Source organism: Aegilops tauschii, chromosome 3, assembly GCF_002575655.3.
Source record: "Aegilops tauschii subsp. strangulata cultivar AL8/78 chromosome 3, Aet v6.0, whole genome shotgun sequence".
Classification (NCBI taxonomy): Eukaryota; Viridiplantae; Streptophyta; class Magnoliopsida; order Poales; family Poaceae; genus Aegilops; species Aegilops tauschii.
The window spans coordinates 293,320,418-293,335,145 of record NC_053037.3 but is presented as its reverse complement, the minus strand read 5'-3'; the positions used below and the strand labels follow the sequence as shown (position 1 = coordinate 293,335,145).

Below are 14,728 nucleotides of genomic sequence, written 5' to 3'. Positions count from 1 at the left end.
TGTGATAATACTGTGAGGGACTCCATATCTGAATATCAGCTCTCTGATGAAACTGATGGCAGTGCTCGAATCAAGATTTTTGATAGGCTTGGCTTTGATCCATTTGGTGAATTTGTCGACCGCCACAAGCAAATGAGTGAAACCACTTCTGCCGGTTTTGAAGGGCCCAACCATATCCAACCCCCAAACAACAAACGGCCAGACGAGTGGAATAGTCTTCAAGGCAGACGCGGGCTTGTGAGACATGTTTGAGTAGAACTGACAGCCTTCGCACTTGTCGACTATATCTTTTACCATCTCATTTGCACGCGGCCAATAGGTATGCTTTGGCCACTATGGTCCGAGAGGACGCATGGTGACCACAGGTCCCCGAGTGGATGTCGTTTAGAATCATTCGACCTTCTTCAGGTGTGATACATCACTGAGCGACCCCGATGACACTTTCTTTGTAAAGCTGGCCACCTATCACCGTGAAGGCTTTGGATCGCTGAACAATCTGACGGGCCTCATCTTCATCCTCTGGAAACTCCTTCCTGAGCAGATACACAATATATGGCACAGTCCAATCGGGAGTGATGACCAAAACTTCCATGATTAGGTCGACTACAGCCGGGACCTCAATCTTAGTCGGATCAATAGAACTTTTTGGTTGCGGGGGCTCCTTTGTAAAGGGATCTTCTTGAACTGATGGGGTATGGAGATGCTCCAAGATCATCAGCAGCTTGATTCTTGATTCGGGGTATGTGGTGGAGCTCTAACCCTTCAATCTTCTTCTCTAACTTTCTTACTGCATTGCAATAACCAGTCATAGTTGGGCTCCTGATATCCCACTCCTTCATCACCTGATTGACCACTAAGTCCGAGTCGCCGTAGACCATCAGGCGACGGACGCCGAGTGAAATGTCCATACGTAACCCATACAAAAGTGCCTCATATTCAGCCTCGTTGTTTGAAGAATCAAAGTGAATCTGGAGGACATAGCTGAGCTTATCACCTCTTGGGGATACCAAAACCACAGCTGCACCAGAACCATTGAACATCTTGGACCCATCAAAGAACATAGTCCAATGCTCCGAGTGAACCTGAGTCGATTGATGCTGTTCAATCCACTCTGCGAGGAAATCTGCTATTGCTTGGGACTTGATTGTTTTCTTTGCCTCAAACTTGATATCCGACGGAAGAAGTTCAATCGCCCATTTTGCCACTCGACCAGTTGCATCCCTATTGTTCAAAATTCCTGATAATGGAGCGTCACTGATGACTGAAACTGAGTGGTCTGAAAAGTAGTGTGCAACTTTCTTCGTGGTCATGTAAATTCCATAGACAAGCTTCTGATAATGTGGATATCTCTGCTTGGACGGAGTCAAGACTTTAGAAATATAATACACTGGGCGCTGAACTTTATAGGCTTTGCCATCTTCTTCCCGCTCGACCGTGAGCACTGTACTGACAACTTGTCCAGTGGCTGCAATGTATAGTAGTAAAGGCTCTTTGCTGATTGGAGCAGCATGCACCGGCTGGGTGGAAAGCAGGGCTTTGAGCTCTACAAACGCTGCTTCAACTTCAGGAGTCCACTCGAACTTGTCAGACTTTTTCATCAGTCAGTAAAGAGGCAATGCCTTTTCACCGGGACGAGAGATGAATCGGCTCAATGCGGCCAAACAAGCAGTGAGCTTCTGAACATCATGCATACGCACAGGGCTTCTCATTCGGAGGATTGCTCCAACTTTCTCTGGGTTTGTGTCGATCCCTCGATCAGAAACGAGGAAGCCTAGTAAATTTACACCTGGGACTCCGAATGTGCATTTTGATGGGTTAAGCTTGATATCATATCTTCTCAAGTTGGCAAAAGTTTCAGCGAGGTCAGTCAGTAGGTCGGAACCTTTACGTGACTTGACCACGATGTCGTCCATGTATGCTTCCACATTCCGACTGATTTGAGTGAGCAGGCACTTCTGAATCATGCGCATGAATGTGGCGCTAGCATTCTTGAGACCAAAAGGCATGGTAACATAGCAAAAACACCCGAATGGGGTGATGAAGGCCATTTTTATTTCATTGTGCCCATACAGTCGGATCTGATGGTACCCGGAATATGCGTCCAAAAAGGACAGGCGCTCACATCCCGCAGTCGAGTCGACAATTTGATCGATGCGGGGTAGAGGGAAATGATCTTTCGGGCAGGCCTGATTGATATGCTTGAAGTCGATACACATACGAAAGTGAATCATCTTTCTTGGGGACCATGACAACATTGGCGAGCCACTCGGAGTGGTATATCTCGCAGATGAACTCAGCTGCCAGAAACCGAGTCACCTCCTCACCAATTGCTTTCCTCTTCTCCACGGCGGACCGACAGAGATGCTCTTTAACAAGTTTTGCTTTCGGGTCGACTCGCAAACGGTGCTCAGCCAATTCCCTGGGTACACCTGGCATGTCAGACGGTTTCCATGCGAAGATGTCCCAGTTCTCACGGAGGAATTGGATGAGAGCTTCTTCCTATTTGCCGTCGAGTGTTGTTGAGATATGAGTCGGAGCAGCGTTGGGGTCGGTCGGGTGAATGTGAACTGGCTTTGTTTCCCCAGACGACTAAAATGCGGACTCTAAAGCAGGCTTCTTAGCACGCAACAAATCACTCGGATCTGCATTCTTCTGGTACTCTTGCATCTCTACTGCTGCCATCTGCTCATCGGCAATCTTTGAGCCCTTCTGGAGGCACTCTTCTGCTCTCTGCCGATTCCCAGTGACTGTAATCACACCTCTGGGACCAGGCATCTTCAACTTGAGGTACACATAACATGTTCGAGCCATGAAACAAGCATATGCAGGCCTGCCCAGAATAGCATGATAGGCACTGTGAAAATCCACGACTTTTCAAATGTCAACTTTTCCTTGCGGTAATTCTTTGAATCACCGAAAACCACATCAAGAGTTATCTGACCGAGTGAGTCGGCTTTCTTTCCTGGAATGGCTCCGTGGAATCGCATATTGCTCTCACTGAGTTTGGACATCGGAATGCCCATCCTTCAGAGGGTCTCAGCGTACAAAATATTCAAATCACTGCCACCGTCCATCAAGACTTTGGTCAGTCGAGTGCCCCCAACGACTGGGTCGACCACCAATGCTTGCCGCCCGGGGGTAGCAATGTGCACTGGGTGATCGGACTGGTCGAATGAAATGGGAGTTTTTGACCACTTCAGATATGTCATTGTTGCTGGAGCAACCATGTTCACTTCTCTGTTGATAACTTTCAGTCGACTTTTGCTCTTGATGTTAGCAAAAATCACTAAAGTGGCATTGACATTGGGGTAACCATCATCCTCCTGTTTTTCCTCATCCTTATCAGATTCCTTTTCTTTCTCGCTGGGCTGACCCTCTTGGAAGCTCTGAATTAGGAGTCGACACTGCCGAGTGGTATGCTTGGGATAAATCAGGTTTGCCTCTTCATCCTTCTTGGTGTGTATATGACACGGCAAATCTAGCACATCATTTCCCGCTTGATCTTTCACCTTCTTGGGGATCCATGGCCCCTTAGGCTTACCTTTGAATTTTCCTTGGGTCACAACTGCGGCCTCACCAGGACCTGCAGGTTCGGCTTTGCGCTTCTGCTTCCGACTGGAATTTCCTCCTCCGGTGTCCTAGGCGACCGGTTTGTTCTTGCCACTGTGGAGTCGGTCTTCTTCCTTGCCGTTAGCGTACTGAGTGGCTATTTCCATCATTCGGGCCAGAGTCATATCTCCTGTCCGACCGAATTTCAGGTTAAGCTCTCTGTACCGAACACCCTCCTTGAAGGCGCAAACTGCTTGGTGTTGTGACACATTTTCCACTGTATGATGAGAGTGGTCCACCTCTGGATGTAATCCCTCAAAGTTTCATTCGGTTTATGAACACAATGCTGTAATTTAGTCAGCCCCGCTGTTTGTTTGCAAGTGCCCTCAAATGTCCTGACAAACACTCGGGCCAACTCTTCCCAACTGAAGATACTTCCAGGAGCCAACCGATTCAACCAAGCTCTAGTTGAACCCTCCAACATTAGGGGGAGATGCTTCATGGCTACATCATCATTTCCGCCACCAATCTGCACAGCCACTCGGTAATCTTCTAGCCAAGTGTCTGGCTTCGACTCACCGGTGAACTTACTTACTCCTGTCGCCAACCTGAAATTAGGAGGGATCTCAGCAGCCTTGATGGCTCCGCTGAAACATTCAGGCCCAGAAACATGCACTCTGCTACTAACCGGGCGATCTTTGTCTAGTCCTTCTCTGTGTGCTCGGTTTCTGTCGACCAGACCTTGCACAAGAATCGACCTTGCATCGAACCCGGGCTCTCTTGGGTCGACTGGGATTCTTCGCTCATCGCCATACGGGCGCATGTCATCATACTGCCGGGGCACGTACGATCCGCCCCTCGGTGGGGGCGTAGGCACTCGACGGCGGTCATCACGGCCGAGTTGATGCTAATACTGCTCGTGGTTCTGACCCAGGTACTGTTCCTGGCGGTGCCCACGGCCTTCACGCCGCGGAGGCGATCTTGGGCTGTGAGCAGACTGGACTGTGTCCGCCACTACAGACCTGCTGTGGATCCTGTTGCGCGACTGAGAAACGGCTGTGTTCTGTTCACCTGCTGCTCGGAGCAGCGCTCAGATCTGCATCAAACCTCTTCCAGCCTCTGATTGGGACGGCTGAATCAACTATGCTATACGGGTTGCAGCTGTAAGATTCTGGATCGGAGTGCGGTATACCTGAGGTTCAGGCGGAAACAACTATCAATGCCATCGACTAGATTCGGGGATCTCTCATCAAGCGCGCTCGTCGAGTGGAAGTTGAAGGTTCTCCAAACGCGCGCGCTCAGCCAAAGTGGCCAGGCGTGCAGTCTCCAAGGCCCGAGCCTCGAAGGTCTCTCTGATAATGGGAGTGTGGAGCGCCTCCACGTTGCGACGGTGCAGCTCATCCCTCTGCTGCAAAGTGAGGGCTAGACGATATTCCTCATGACCATGAGATGAGGCGCCATCGCCATCGCCGCCACAACCGCGACGGAAAATAGGAGGGCTGCGCAGCGTGTCGACCATCAGGACTTCTGCCGCAGGGTCACTGCTGTCGCACTTGGACAGAGTCTCGGCGGAACCTGTCGACAGGTCGAATAGTCCATAGAGAGATTCGTCGGGCTCGATTGCCGTGACTTGAGGGGTGGCCGACTGACGAACCACCGCATGTTTTACCCACCGCTGAAGCCGTGATCGACCAGATCGCTTGCGACGGCGAGCGGCGGGGAGCGAAGATGCTGCGGGAGCCGACCGATACTGGGTCGACGGCTGCCGCAGAAGGACGCCACAGACACATGTGCGAAAGTGCGTCGCCCCATGGACGGGGAGCATCTCGACATCGAGGGGGGCCTCCTGGTGCCAGGCCAAGTCGTGGGCGATGAAGACGAGCGCGCCGAGACGGATCTCGCAGCCCTCAGCCAAGCCGCCGCTAGAAACCATGATGATGGAGATCGGAAAAATTGCAACCTCACCGGAAGTCGCTAAGACACCTGCCCCATGGTGGGCGCCAACTGTCGTGGGAACGATTCCGACAATAGAGAGGGGTAGTGTAAGGGAGGAGGCAAGATCCTAGCTACGGCGAGGTTGTGCACACAAGGTTTACGAGTTTAGGCCCCTCTCGGAGGAGGTAAAAGCCCTACGTCTCGGTGCCCTGAGGCGGTCGACTGGAATATGTGTGTGTGTGTGTGTTACACGGGGTGCCGACCCTTGTGCCAGTGGAGGGGGGTGGCTTATATAGAGTGCGCCAGGACCCCAGCCAACCCACGTTACACAGGGTTCAATGTACATTAAGACAAGGCGTTACTGGTAACGCCAGCCATGAAGAGCTATTAATGATCTTAAAGACTACAGAGTGAATGCCTGACCGTTGCCATCCTGAGTGACTCTAGGTATTCTGTACTCCGAGTGGTTTCTTGTATGGTCGAGTGACTTCTTCACTGTCGAGCGGAATCGGGGTATCCGAGTGGGATAGATGGTCGAGTGGATTGAACTCTTAGGTGTACTCAGTCGGTTTCTTCTGTTGTATCTTGAATGTCTTTGACTCTAGGGCATTGTCCTTGGGTATGGTAGGGTATCTTGAACTCTTAGGTGTACTCAGTCGGTTCATCCGCCTCCCAGGAACGGCAAGCACTAGAGCGCCAGCCAAAGGGGAGGTTTTCGACAATGAGGCGCTCGCCAAAGCCGGGCTCCAAGTTGTCGACGAACCGAGCGCCAGCGGCGGTGGTTCCCAAGAGGAGCAGCTCCTCTGGGCCATGAGTGCCAATTTCCAGATGCTTCAGGCGCTCCCTCGTGCCCGCCAGGATAAGGTGAACTCCAGGATGGCGGCTATGGACAAGGCAGAAGCAGATTTTTAGGAGCGCGTTGCTCAGACGCAAGTCTGGTTCGGCGAGGCCCAGCAGGAACTGAGGACCGCCCAGGATCAGCTGGATGAGCGTAAGAGAGAGCTCCTCCTGAAGCAGGCCGACATCGAGAAGGCCCAAGTAGAGCGACTTATCTGGTCAATGAGGCTTGGAAGCTTTGCTGGGGCGCCCTGGCCAAGGTGCTCACCAAGGTGGCGTTCTGGAACCCCAGCGTCGACTTCGCCAACATGCTTGAGAGTTTGCCTGAGGATGCGGACCTCACGGCACTGGAAGAGCGTATTGAGCCCATCATCAGCTGCGTTGACGGAGTCAAGAGGTTGGAAGGCGAACGCCAGGACTAGTCACCCCGTTTCTCATTGCCGCTGCGAGTTCATGCCCAAGACAATTTTATCTTAAGTTAGAACCGCGGCGATCACTGATGTAATATTGTCGGATTTCGGGTTTCGGCAAAACCCTTAAGGTTCGAACACTGGGGTGCGCGCGAAGATCTCCCCCTCACCGATCACGCCCTCACACGCTTCCCGATCTCTGGGCTATGCACAACGAACTCTCAGCATAGGAGACACAAGATTTATACTGGTTCGGGCCACCGTTGTGGTGTAATACCCTACTCTAGTGTGGTGGTGGTGGGTTGCCTCTTGGGCTGAGGATGGACAGTACAAGGGGAAGAACAACCTCCTGAGGTGAGGTGTTCTTGTGCTTGGTGGGTGTGAGGATCGCTCGAGGTGAGTTCTGGTAGGTGAGGATCCGATGCCCTCTACCGTGGTGGCTAACCCTATTTATAGAGGCCCCGGTCCTCTTCCCAAATATTGAGTGGGAAGGGAGCCAACAACGGCCAATTTGAAAGGGGACAACTAGTACAGCTTATCCTGACAAAAGTAGTCTTCGCCTGCCAAAGGCTCTGGTGGTGACGCCGTCTTGGGCTCCACGGTGACCCCCGTCTTGCCGTCCTGCTGGTCTTGGTCTCGTTGCACCGATATGGAAACCTTTGCCTCATGCCTCAGAAATCCTCACATGCGCTTGCCTCCTTAGCACCAAAGAGGAAGCAAGGACACTGTGCGCACTGGTGCCCGCCTGGCGCCCGCCTGTCCTTGGTCGTCATGGCTCACGTCATGAGAACCTCGCGAGGTTTGCCTTGCCTTGATCTCTCCGCCCCTCGCGAGCCAGCTTGGTGAGGCCGCTCACGAGGAGGTCTTGTGTCGTTCGCCCCGCGAGGCTTGGCCCCTCGCGAGGGTCTTGAGTGCTTGTTGGTGAATATGGGACGTACGGGCCCGCTTGTGGTGCCACTCCGTGGGCCGCAGGAAGGCAAGTCTGGGGACCCCCGTTCCCAGAACGCCGACAAATATAACTTTGCAGTATTCTAAAATAGTGCGTGCTATCTTCCTGTTTGATCTTTCTTTGTATGTACGCACCCTACGCTTAGTTGGATAGATTTTCCGGCGCGTAAACACGGGCCACGACACTTTGAGGAACGGATCCTTAGCAGCCTGCCGGGGGCGCTTGCTGACGGGCAAGCCACCTTGCCATTCTCGGCGCAGCCGCTTGAACTATTGAGCAGACTCGAAACAGAACAAGGGCGTTGCCAATGGCGGAAGGGTTCTTTGCGTGCACGTTCTCCATACAACGAGCAAAATCTTTCGAGGAGAATAACCCTATAAAAAGGAAATTGCTCAAGATTTTGCGTGACTTAGCTTTTTTCGTTGCCACGCGGATGATTGTTGCGGCTGCAGACGACACCGCTCGCTTGGCTGCTAGCACCAGAGTAATGGGGATGATTTTGCCCCCCTCTACCGCCAGCGTCTGCCCTGTCGCTTGCCTACGCTGGCATGGACCGATCGGCTCCAGACGAGCCGACCATTGGGGACGCCTTCTTCTTCGGAGCCAGCGCGATGAAGAAGCCAATGCGCTAACTTCTAGACTAGATTTTCACAGCCTCAGCACCCCCTACTTGGCGCGCCAAAGATGTCGGGGAAACGACACCTATGGGATCCCAGGGAGTCCCTTTGTAATGCCCCGAGACCGATGCTTCAGAAGCCTTCCAGTTATTTCGTGTTTGCCGTGTGTTTTATTTGATTGTTGCATTTCATCATGGCATCATCCGCATTGCATCGGCACTCGTTGCCGTCATTGTTTTAAGAATCTTGCATCCGCTCGTAGTTGCCGCGTCCCCCCCCCTTGCTTTTGTTGACTGCTCCAAGACCAACCGTGTTCTTCGTTTTCCCTCTTGCCTAAAGCAGAGTCTCTCTGTACAGTGCACATACCCCCTCTCGTGCGCGTCCGAAAACTGCTCCGAATCCGAACCGGGCTGTCGTTACCGATGGGTCCGGATCATCCCCCAACATCTATAAAACATCTTCGTTTTCTCATTTGAACTCCCTAGATTATTTATTCTCGATCGTCTGATTGAGATCGAAGGGTCCAACCTTAGTCTGTTTTCGCTATTTATAGACCACTTCATACCAAATCAGTCCAACCCTAACCTAACTCTATTCCCCCTTGCGCCGCCACCCACACTCCCCTGTTCCTCGGGATCCTTCCCCGACCAGCCTCCACCTCCCTTGGGATCCCTCCCGATCCACCAATCTGCCCGACCAGCCGCAACCTTCCCCTTCCCCGATCCAGACAGCCAGTCCCCTCCTTCCTAATTCTCAGCGCCGCCCAATCGCCGCAGCCTCCTTCTCCTCCTACCGAGCCACCACGTCCGCAGCCTCGCGCGCCCGAGCCCCGAGCTCCTCCTGCCCCGCAAGCAGCAGCAGTTCCCGCATCTCAGGCGAGCAGGAGCCACCTCCAGCAGGCTGTCCCACTCCCCTGCGTGCCCCGTTGCTTCTCTTGGGTTCCTCCCGTTTTCTTCTCTTGGTCTCTCAAATCTCTCTTTCTCTCCTTCTCTGTACAGGAGCGCCATGGCGCCACCGTTAGGACCTCCATCGATCGCTGCCGTCTCGTCCGGCCACCTCCCTCGTCGACTCTGGACGCGCCCATGGATCCGGCCGTCTGCTGCCATCTCCGCGCCGTCCCCATCCCCGACGTCGTTCACGCCCAAGCCAATCACCACCGCCTCCCTGCTTCCTCGTGCTCGAGCCTCTAGCCGCCCGTGCCCAGGCAGCAGCTCGAGGAAGGAGCCCGCGGCCTTCTCTGCTTCCCCTCCTCGTGCCTCGCCGGCAGCAAGCTCCGCAGCGCCAAGTTCCTCGCCTGCGTCCTCCCGTCGAGCGCCGGGACGAACGACAGTAGCTCCAGCCTCGCCTCGGCCCTCCTCGACCTCATTCGCACCGGATCCGTCCCCCCCTCGTCCATCCACTTGTCGCAGGAGGTCGCCGCCATGCCCTGCATCCCGCATCGCCAGCCGCCGTCCCCTGCTTCACGAACGAGACAGCCAGCGCTGCCCCTTCGTTGACTTGGTCCAGCGCCAGCGTGGCCGGTCTCCAAGTCCCAGGCGCTAAGGCCCAGCTCGCCTCGCCGTCTGCAACCTCTTCCACCGACTCGGTCGAGCCCATGGTGAGCGCCCCATAGCTCAGCAGTGCACCAGATTCAGCCCGATCGTGTTTTTTTTCCTGTCCAGCGAATTTGCTATTTAACCAGGGAATTACAGATTTGCAGAAAAACCCTCTTTGTTCATGCATTTAATAACTTCACAACCATGCATCGGATTAAAAGGTTTTAAACATGTAAAATGCCTAGAATTTGATCTAGTTTCATAATATGCCACTTTCATCCATGTTAAAAATGTTTAAATGTGCTGTTTGATTTAATTTGCTTATATGCCATGTTAAAAATGATTTAATTCATAACTAATTAACCGTAACTCGGATTTAAATAAACTATATATGTAACTTGCTTGGAAAAATGTCTAGTTTAACATGGAGGTATTACTTTTCATGTTTAACAGCTCTAAAATATGGTTTAGGGCAGAACAGTACCAAATCTAAAATATGCACATGAGGATTTTCCGGAATTGTTGTTTGTTGTTCCGGCCTCATTTAAACTTGCCTAGATAGGTAGTTTTCTTATGCCTCACCTCTTGCCATATTAATCAACATTTAATATTGTTGGGTACATAACCGAGAGAGAACTAAATAATCGTATGTGGTGTTTCGTCAATATGCAACTCGTTGCATATTGAGCTCCGCTTAATTTGTAGTTTTGTTTGTTGCACTTTGCCATGCCATGCTCATTAAATCGGACATGCATCATACTTGATTGTGCATCATGCCATGTTTATGTGATGATTGTTTACTATGTTGCTTGCTTCTTTCCGGTTGCGCTTCTCCTTGATAGTTCCGGTTACGTTGCGATTGTGAGGATTCGTTCGACTACGTCCGTTTGTCTTCTTCATGGACTCGTTCTTCTTCCTTGCGGGATTTCAGGCAAGATGACCATACCCTCGAAATCACTTCTATCTTTGCTTGCTAGTTGTTCGCTCTATTGCTATGCCACGCTACCTACCACTTGCTATATCATGCCTCCCATATTACGATGTCAAGCCTCTTACCCACCTTTCCTAGCAAACCGTTGTTTGGCTATGTTACCACTTTTGCTCAGCCCCTCTTGTAGCGTTGCTAGTTGCAGGTGAAGATGAAGTTTGTTCCATGTTGGAACATGGATATGTTGGGATATCACAATATCTCTTATCTTAATTAATGCATCTATATACTTGGTAAAGGGTGGAAGGCTCGGCCTTATGCCTGGTGTTTTGTTCCACTCTTGCCGCCCTAGTTTCCGTCATACCGGTGTTATGTTCCTTGATTTTGAGTTCCTTACACGGTTGGGTGATTTATGGGACCGCCTTGACAGTTCGCCTTGAATAAAACTCCTCCAGCAAGGCCCAACCTTGGTTTTACTTTTGCCTAACAACCTATTACCCTTCGCTTGGGTCGGCCAACCCGAGGGTCATCTTTATTTTAACCCCCCGGGCCAATGCTTCTCTAAGTGTTGGTCCAAAACAAGCAGACTGCGGGGCCACCTCGGGGAAACTTGAGGGCTGGTTTTACTCGTAGGATGTCTCATCCGTTGTGCCCTGAGAACGAGATATGTGCAGCTCCTATCGGGATTTGTCGGCACATCGGGCGGCTTTGCTGGTCTTGTTTTACCATTGTCGAAATGTCTTGTAAACCGGGATTCCGAGACTGATTGGGTCTTCCCGGGAGAAGGTTTATCCTTCGTTGACCGTGAGAGCTTATAATGGGCTAAGTTGGGACACCCCTGCAGGGTATTATCTTTCGAAAGCCGTGCCCGCGGTTATGAGGCAGATGGGAATTTGTTAATGTCCGGTTGTAGAGAACTTGACACTTGACTTAATTAAAATGCATCAACCGCGTGTGTAGCCGTGATGGTCTCTTTTCGGCGGAGTCCGGGAAGTGAACACGGTTTTGGGTTATGTTTGACATAAGTAGGAGTTCAGGATCACTTCTTGATCATTACTAGTTGACGACCGTTCCGTTGCTCCTCTTCTCTCTCTTATTTGCGTATGTTAGCCACCATATATGCTTAGTGCTTGCTGCAGCTCCACCTCACTACCTTCTCCTACTCATAAGCTTAAATAGTCTTGATCTCGCGGGTGTGAGATTGCTGAGTCCTCGTGACTCACAGATTCTACCAAAACAGTTGCAGGTGCCGACGATACCAGTGCAGGTGATGCAACCAAGCTCAAGTGGGAGTTCGACGAGGACCTTGGTCGTTCCTATGTTTTCTTTTCATGTTGATCAGTAGTGGAGTCCAGTTGGGACGATCGGGGATCTAGCAGTTGGGTTATCTTCTTTTTTTTGGCTTTGACCGTAGTCGGTCTATGTGTGTACTCTGATTGATGTATGTTTAATTTATGTATTGTGTGAAGTGGCGATTGTAAGCCAACTCTCTTTATCCCATTCTTGTTCATTACATGGGATTGTGTGAAGATGACCCTTCTTGCGACAAAACCTACAATGCGGTTATGCCTCTAAGTCGTGCCTCGACACGTGGGAGATATAGCCGCATCGTGGGTGTTACAAGTTGGTATCAGAGACATCCCCGACTTAGGAGCCCCCTGCTTGATCGAATCGATGGCGTTGTTGAGTCTAAAAAATGTTTTGAGTCTTAGGATTATATATATCGGAGAGTAGGATTCTTTTTACTCCTTAGTCCCTTCGTCGCTCTGGTGAGGCCTCCTGACGTAGATGTTTTGACTTTCCTCTTCTCAAATTTCACTAATTTTTTTTAGGATCACGCAGGTATCTTAGAATCGTTCTGATGGTTTTGTGATGAGAACATCGTTCTTGGTGCCTCCTGACATTTAGGGGTTGTGGCAGTGTCCCGGGGAGTTGAGCTCCGAGGTGTTGTCGTCACAATTTTATCGTTGCAGTTCTGGAATACCCGAGTTTCGCCGACATCGAAAATCTCTTTTATGCAGTTGTTGGTGAGATCACCTCGACGCCACCCAGTACTAGGGCGGGAGTTCGGGAGTATTGCAATAACTCGTATAACGGATGCTTTTCGAAGGTTGAGGTAAATGATTTCTGAAGTTTTCTTGGTTATGTGTTGATGGATGGATACAGCTGGATCTAGGTATTGTTAGTTTGGGTGAGATATATTGTGTCCCCTGTATCCCCAACACCAGATTGCATAACAGGAAAGTTTCGGAAGTTTATACGTGGGAATTCAAGTAGCTCTTAGAATATCTTTCCGACAGATGCAGGATATGGGATTGGGTAAATCTCTATCATATGTATTTGTTCCGGCTTACTCTGCAAGCCAAATCCTTTGTTTTGTTTTATTTGTGGTATTCGAGTTGCTTCGAAGTCAAATGTTGAATCCATACCTTTCCTAAACGGTGTTCTCATATTGCTATGTGAATACTAATCCTTCTTGATCATCGAGGTCGCCATGTTAATTCTTTTCCAACCGGCGTGCTTCTCTTCAAGTGGATCCGATCATTTCAACATTCGCGAGATCAATTCTAAGTTTTCTCAACGGTGTTTGTTTCATCCGTCCCAAGTTGCCTTTGTTTTTCCCACCCTCCCACCCTTTTTCTTCAAGGACTCAGATTTGTAATCGGGTATCCATCTTATTGATGTGAAGTCTCTTCATTCTTTTCTTTCAATGTTCTTATCCGGTGTTTCTCAGGAAGATTCTAACGGAGCTTCAAGTTCATCATTCTCTTTTCTTCTCCGGTGGATTCAATTCAAGTTTTCGGTGTTAATCACATTCCTTTCCTTGTTTCAAATGCTTTTCCATGCCGGTGCACCTCTTAATCGTTCATCTCTCTTTATTCATATCCGAAGTGACGAAGATATCTCAGAAGATTCGCGTTTCCATTCTCGATCCGTTCAAGTTATTTCGAGGTTGTTATCTCATTCAAGCCATTTAATGCAACCGGTGCAATCTCCTTTTCAAGTAATCATTTCAACGGTGTTTCTTTTGAGTGGGCCTTAACCCACATGTCTTTTCCCAGGATCTTACCTGACTCTTCTAATTTTCCCGGAGCTATTCCAAAATTCTTTTCGAAGTTTGATGTAAGAATGAAGTATCATCAGTCATATTCCTTCTCCAAGATCGCTTTCAAATTCTTTCATCGTTGATTCAACCTTTCTATTCTTCATTCTGGAGTGCCTCAACAATTCATGGTGTTTCTCATCGTCATTCTCAGAGTTTGAAGACCGAAGAAGAGTTCCTCTTAAATCCTTACCCGTTCTTCCAAAGATTAATGGTTCTAGCTTCATGCCATCCTCTCATTGTTTTCAATTGTGAGAATTCTTTTCACCCATCCGGAGCAATTCATGAGTCTTTTCAGTTTGATTCTCCGGAGCCCATCATCTCAGAATTATTCATTCAAGCTTTCAGCTCTCGTTCTCCAAATCATATCAGTGCATCATTCAAGTATTATCTAATCAGCTCGGGATCTCTGCGTTCACTTGTATCTAAATTCTCTCAAGTATCTTCGTTCATTTTCTAATTCTTCCTGTTGTTTCTTTATCTTTTCTTCTTTCATTTCAATTCTTACGGTGGTTCGTTCAAGAGTTCTCTTCCTTGGTTATCATATCAATTCATTCGTTCTTTCCAATCCCACCGGTGGTTCCATCAATACCTTCTCAAGTTTACGCCATATCTCTCTTAACCCTTTCTATGAGAATAAGTAGTATGCCAAATCCGTTGCTTGTCATCAATCTAAATTGGTGAAGGATACGCATAACGTAATTCTTATTATTGTTTCATCCAAGTGATCTAGTTTCTTCTTTCCAGAGTTGTTCATCATGTCATTTTTCTCGGTTCGAGATGCTTCATTTTTCTTTTCTTTTCCGGAGTTCCATTTTTTCCGCATTATCTCGTCGCGAAGCTCCATCTAAATCATCGCAAGGAT

At 49.8% G+C, this 14,728-nt stretch overlaps 1 protein-coding gene across 1 annotated transcript; it reads right to left on the bottom strand.

Annotated features, from left to right (window-relative positions):
- Positions 1-418: 418 nt before the first annotated feature.
- Positions 419-1,061, bottom strand: LOC141042904 (uncharacterized). The gene is made up of 2 exons (XM_073511818.1): positions 760-1,061; positions 419-533 (listed from the first exon to the last, which is right to left on the bottom strand). The coding sequence occupies exons 1-2, from the start codon at positions 1,059-1,061 to the stop codon at positions 419-421; spliced, it is 417 nt and encodes a 138-aa protein (XP_073367919.1).
- Positions 1,062-14,728: the final 13,667 nt, after the last annotated feature.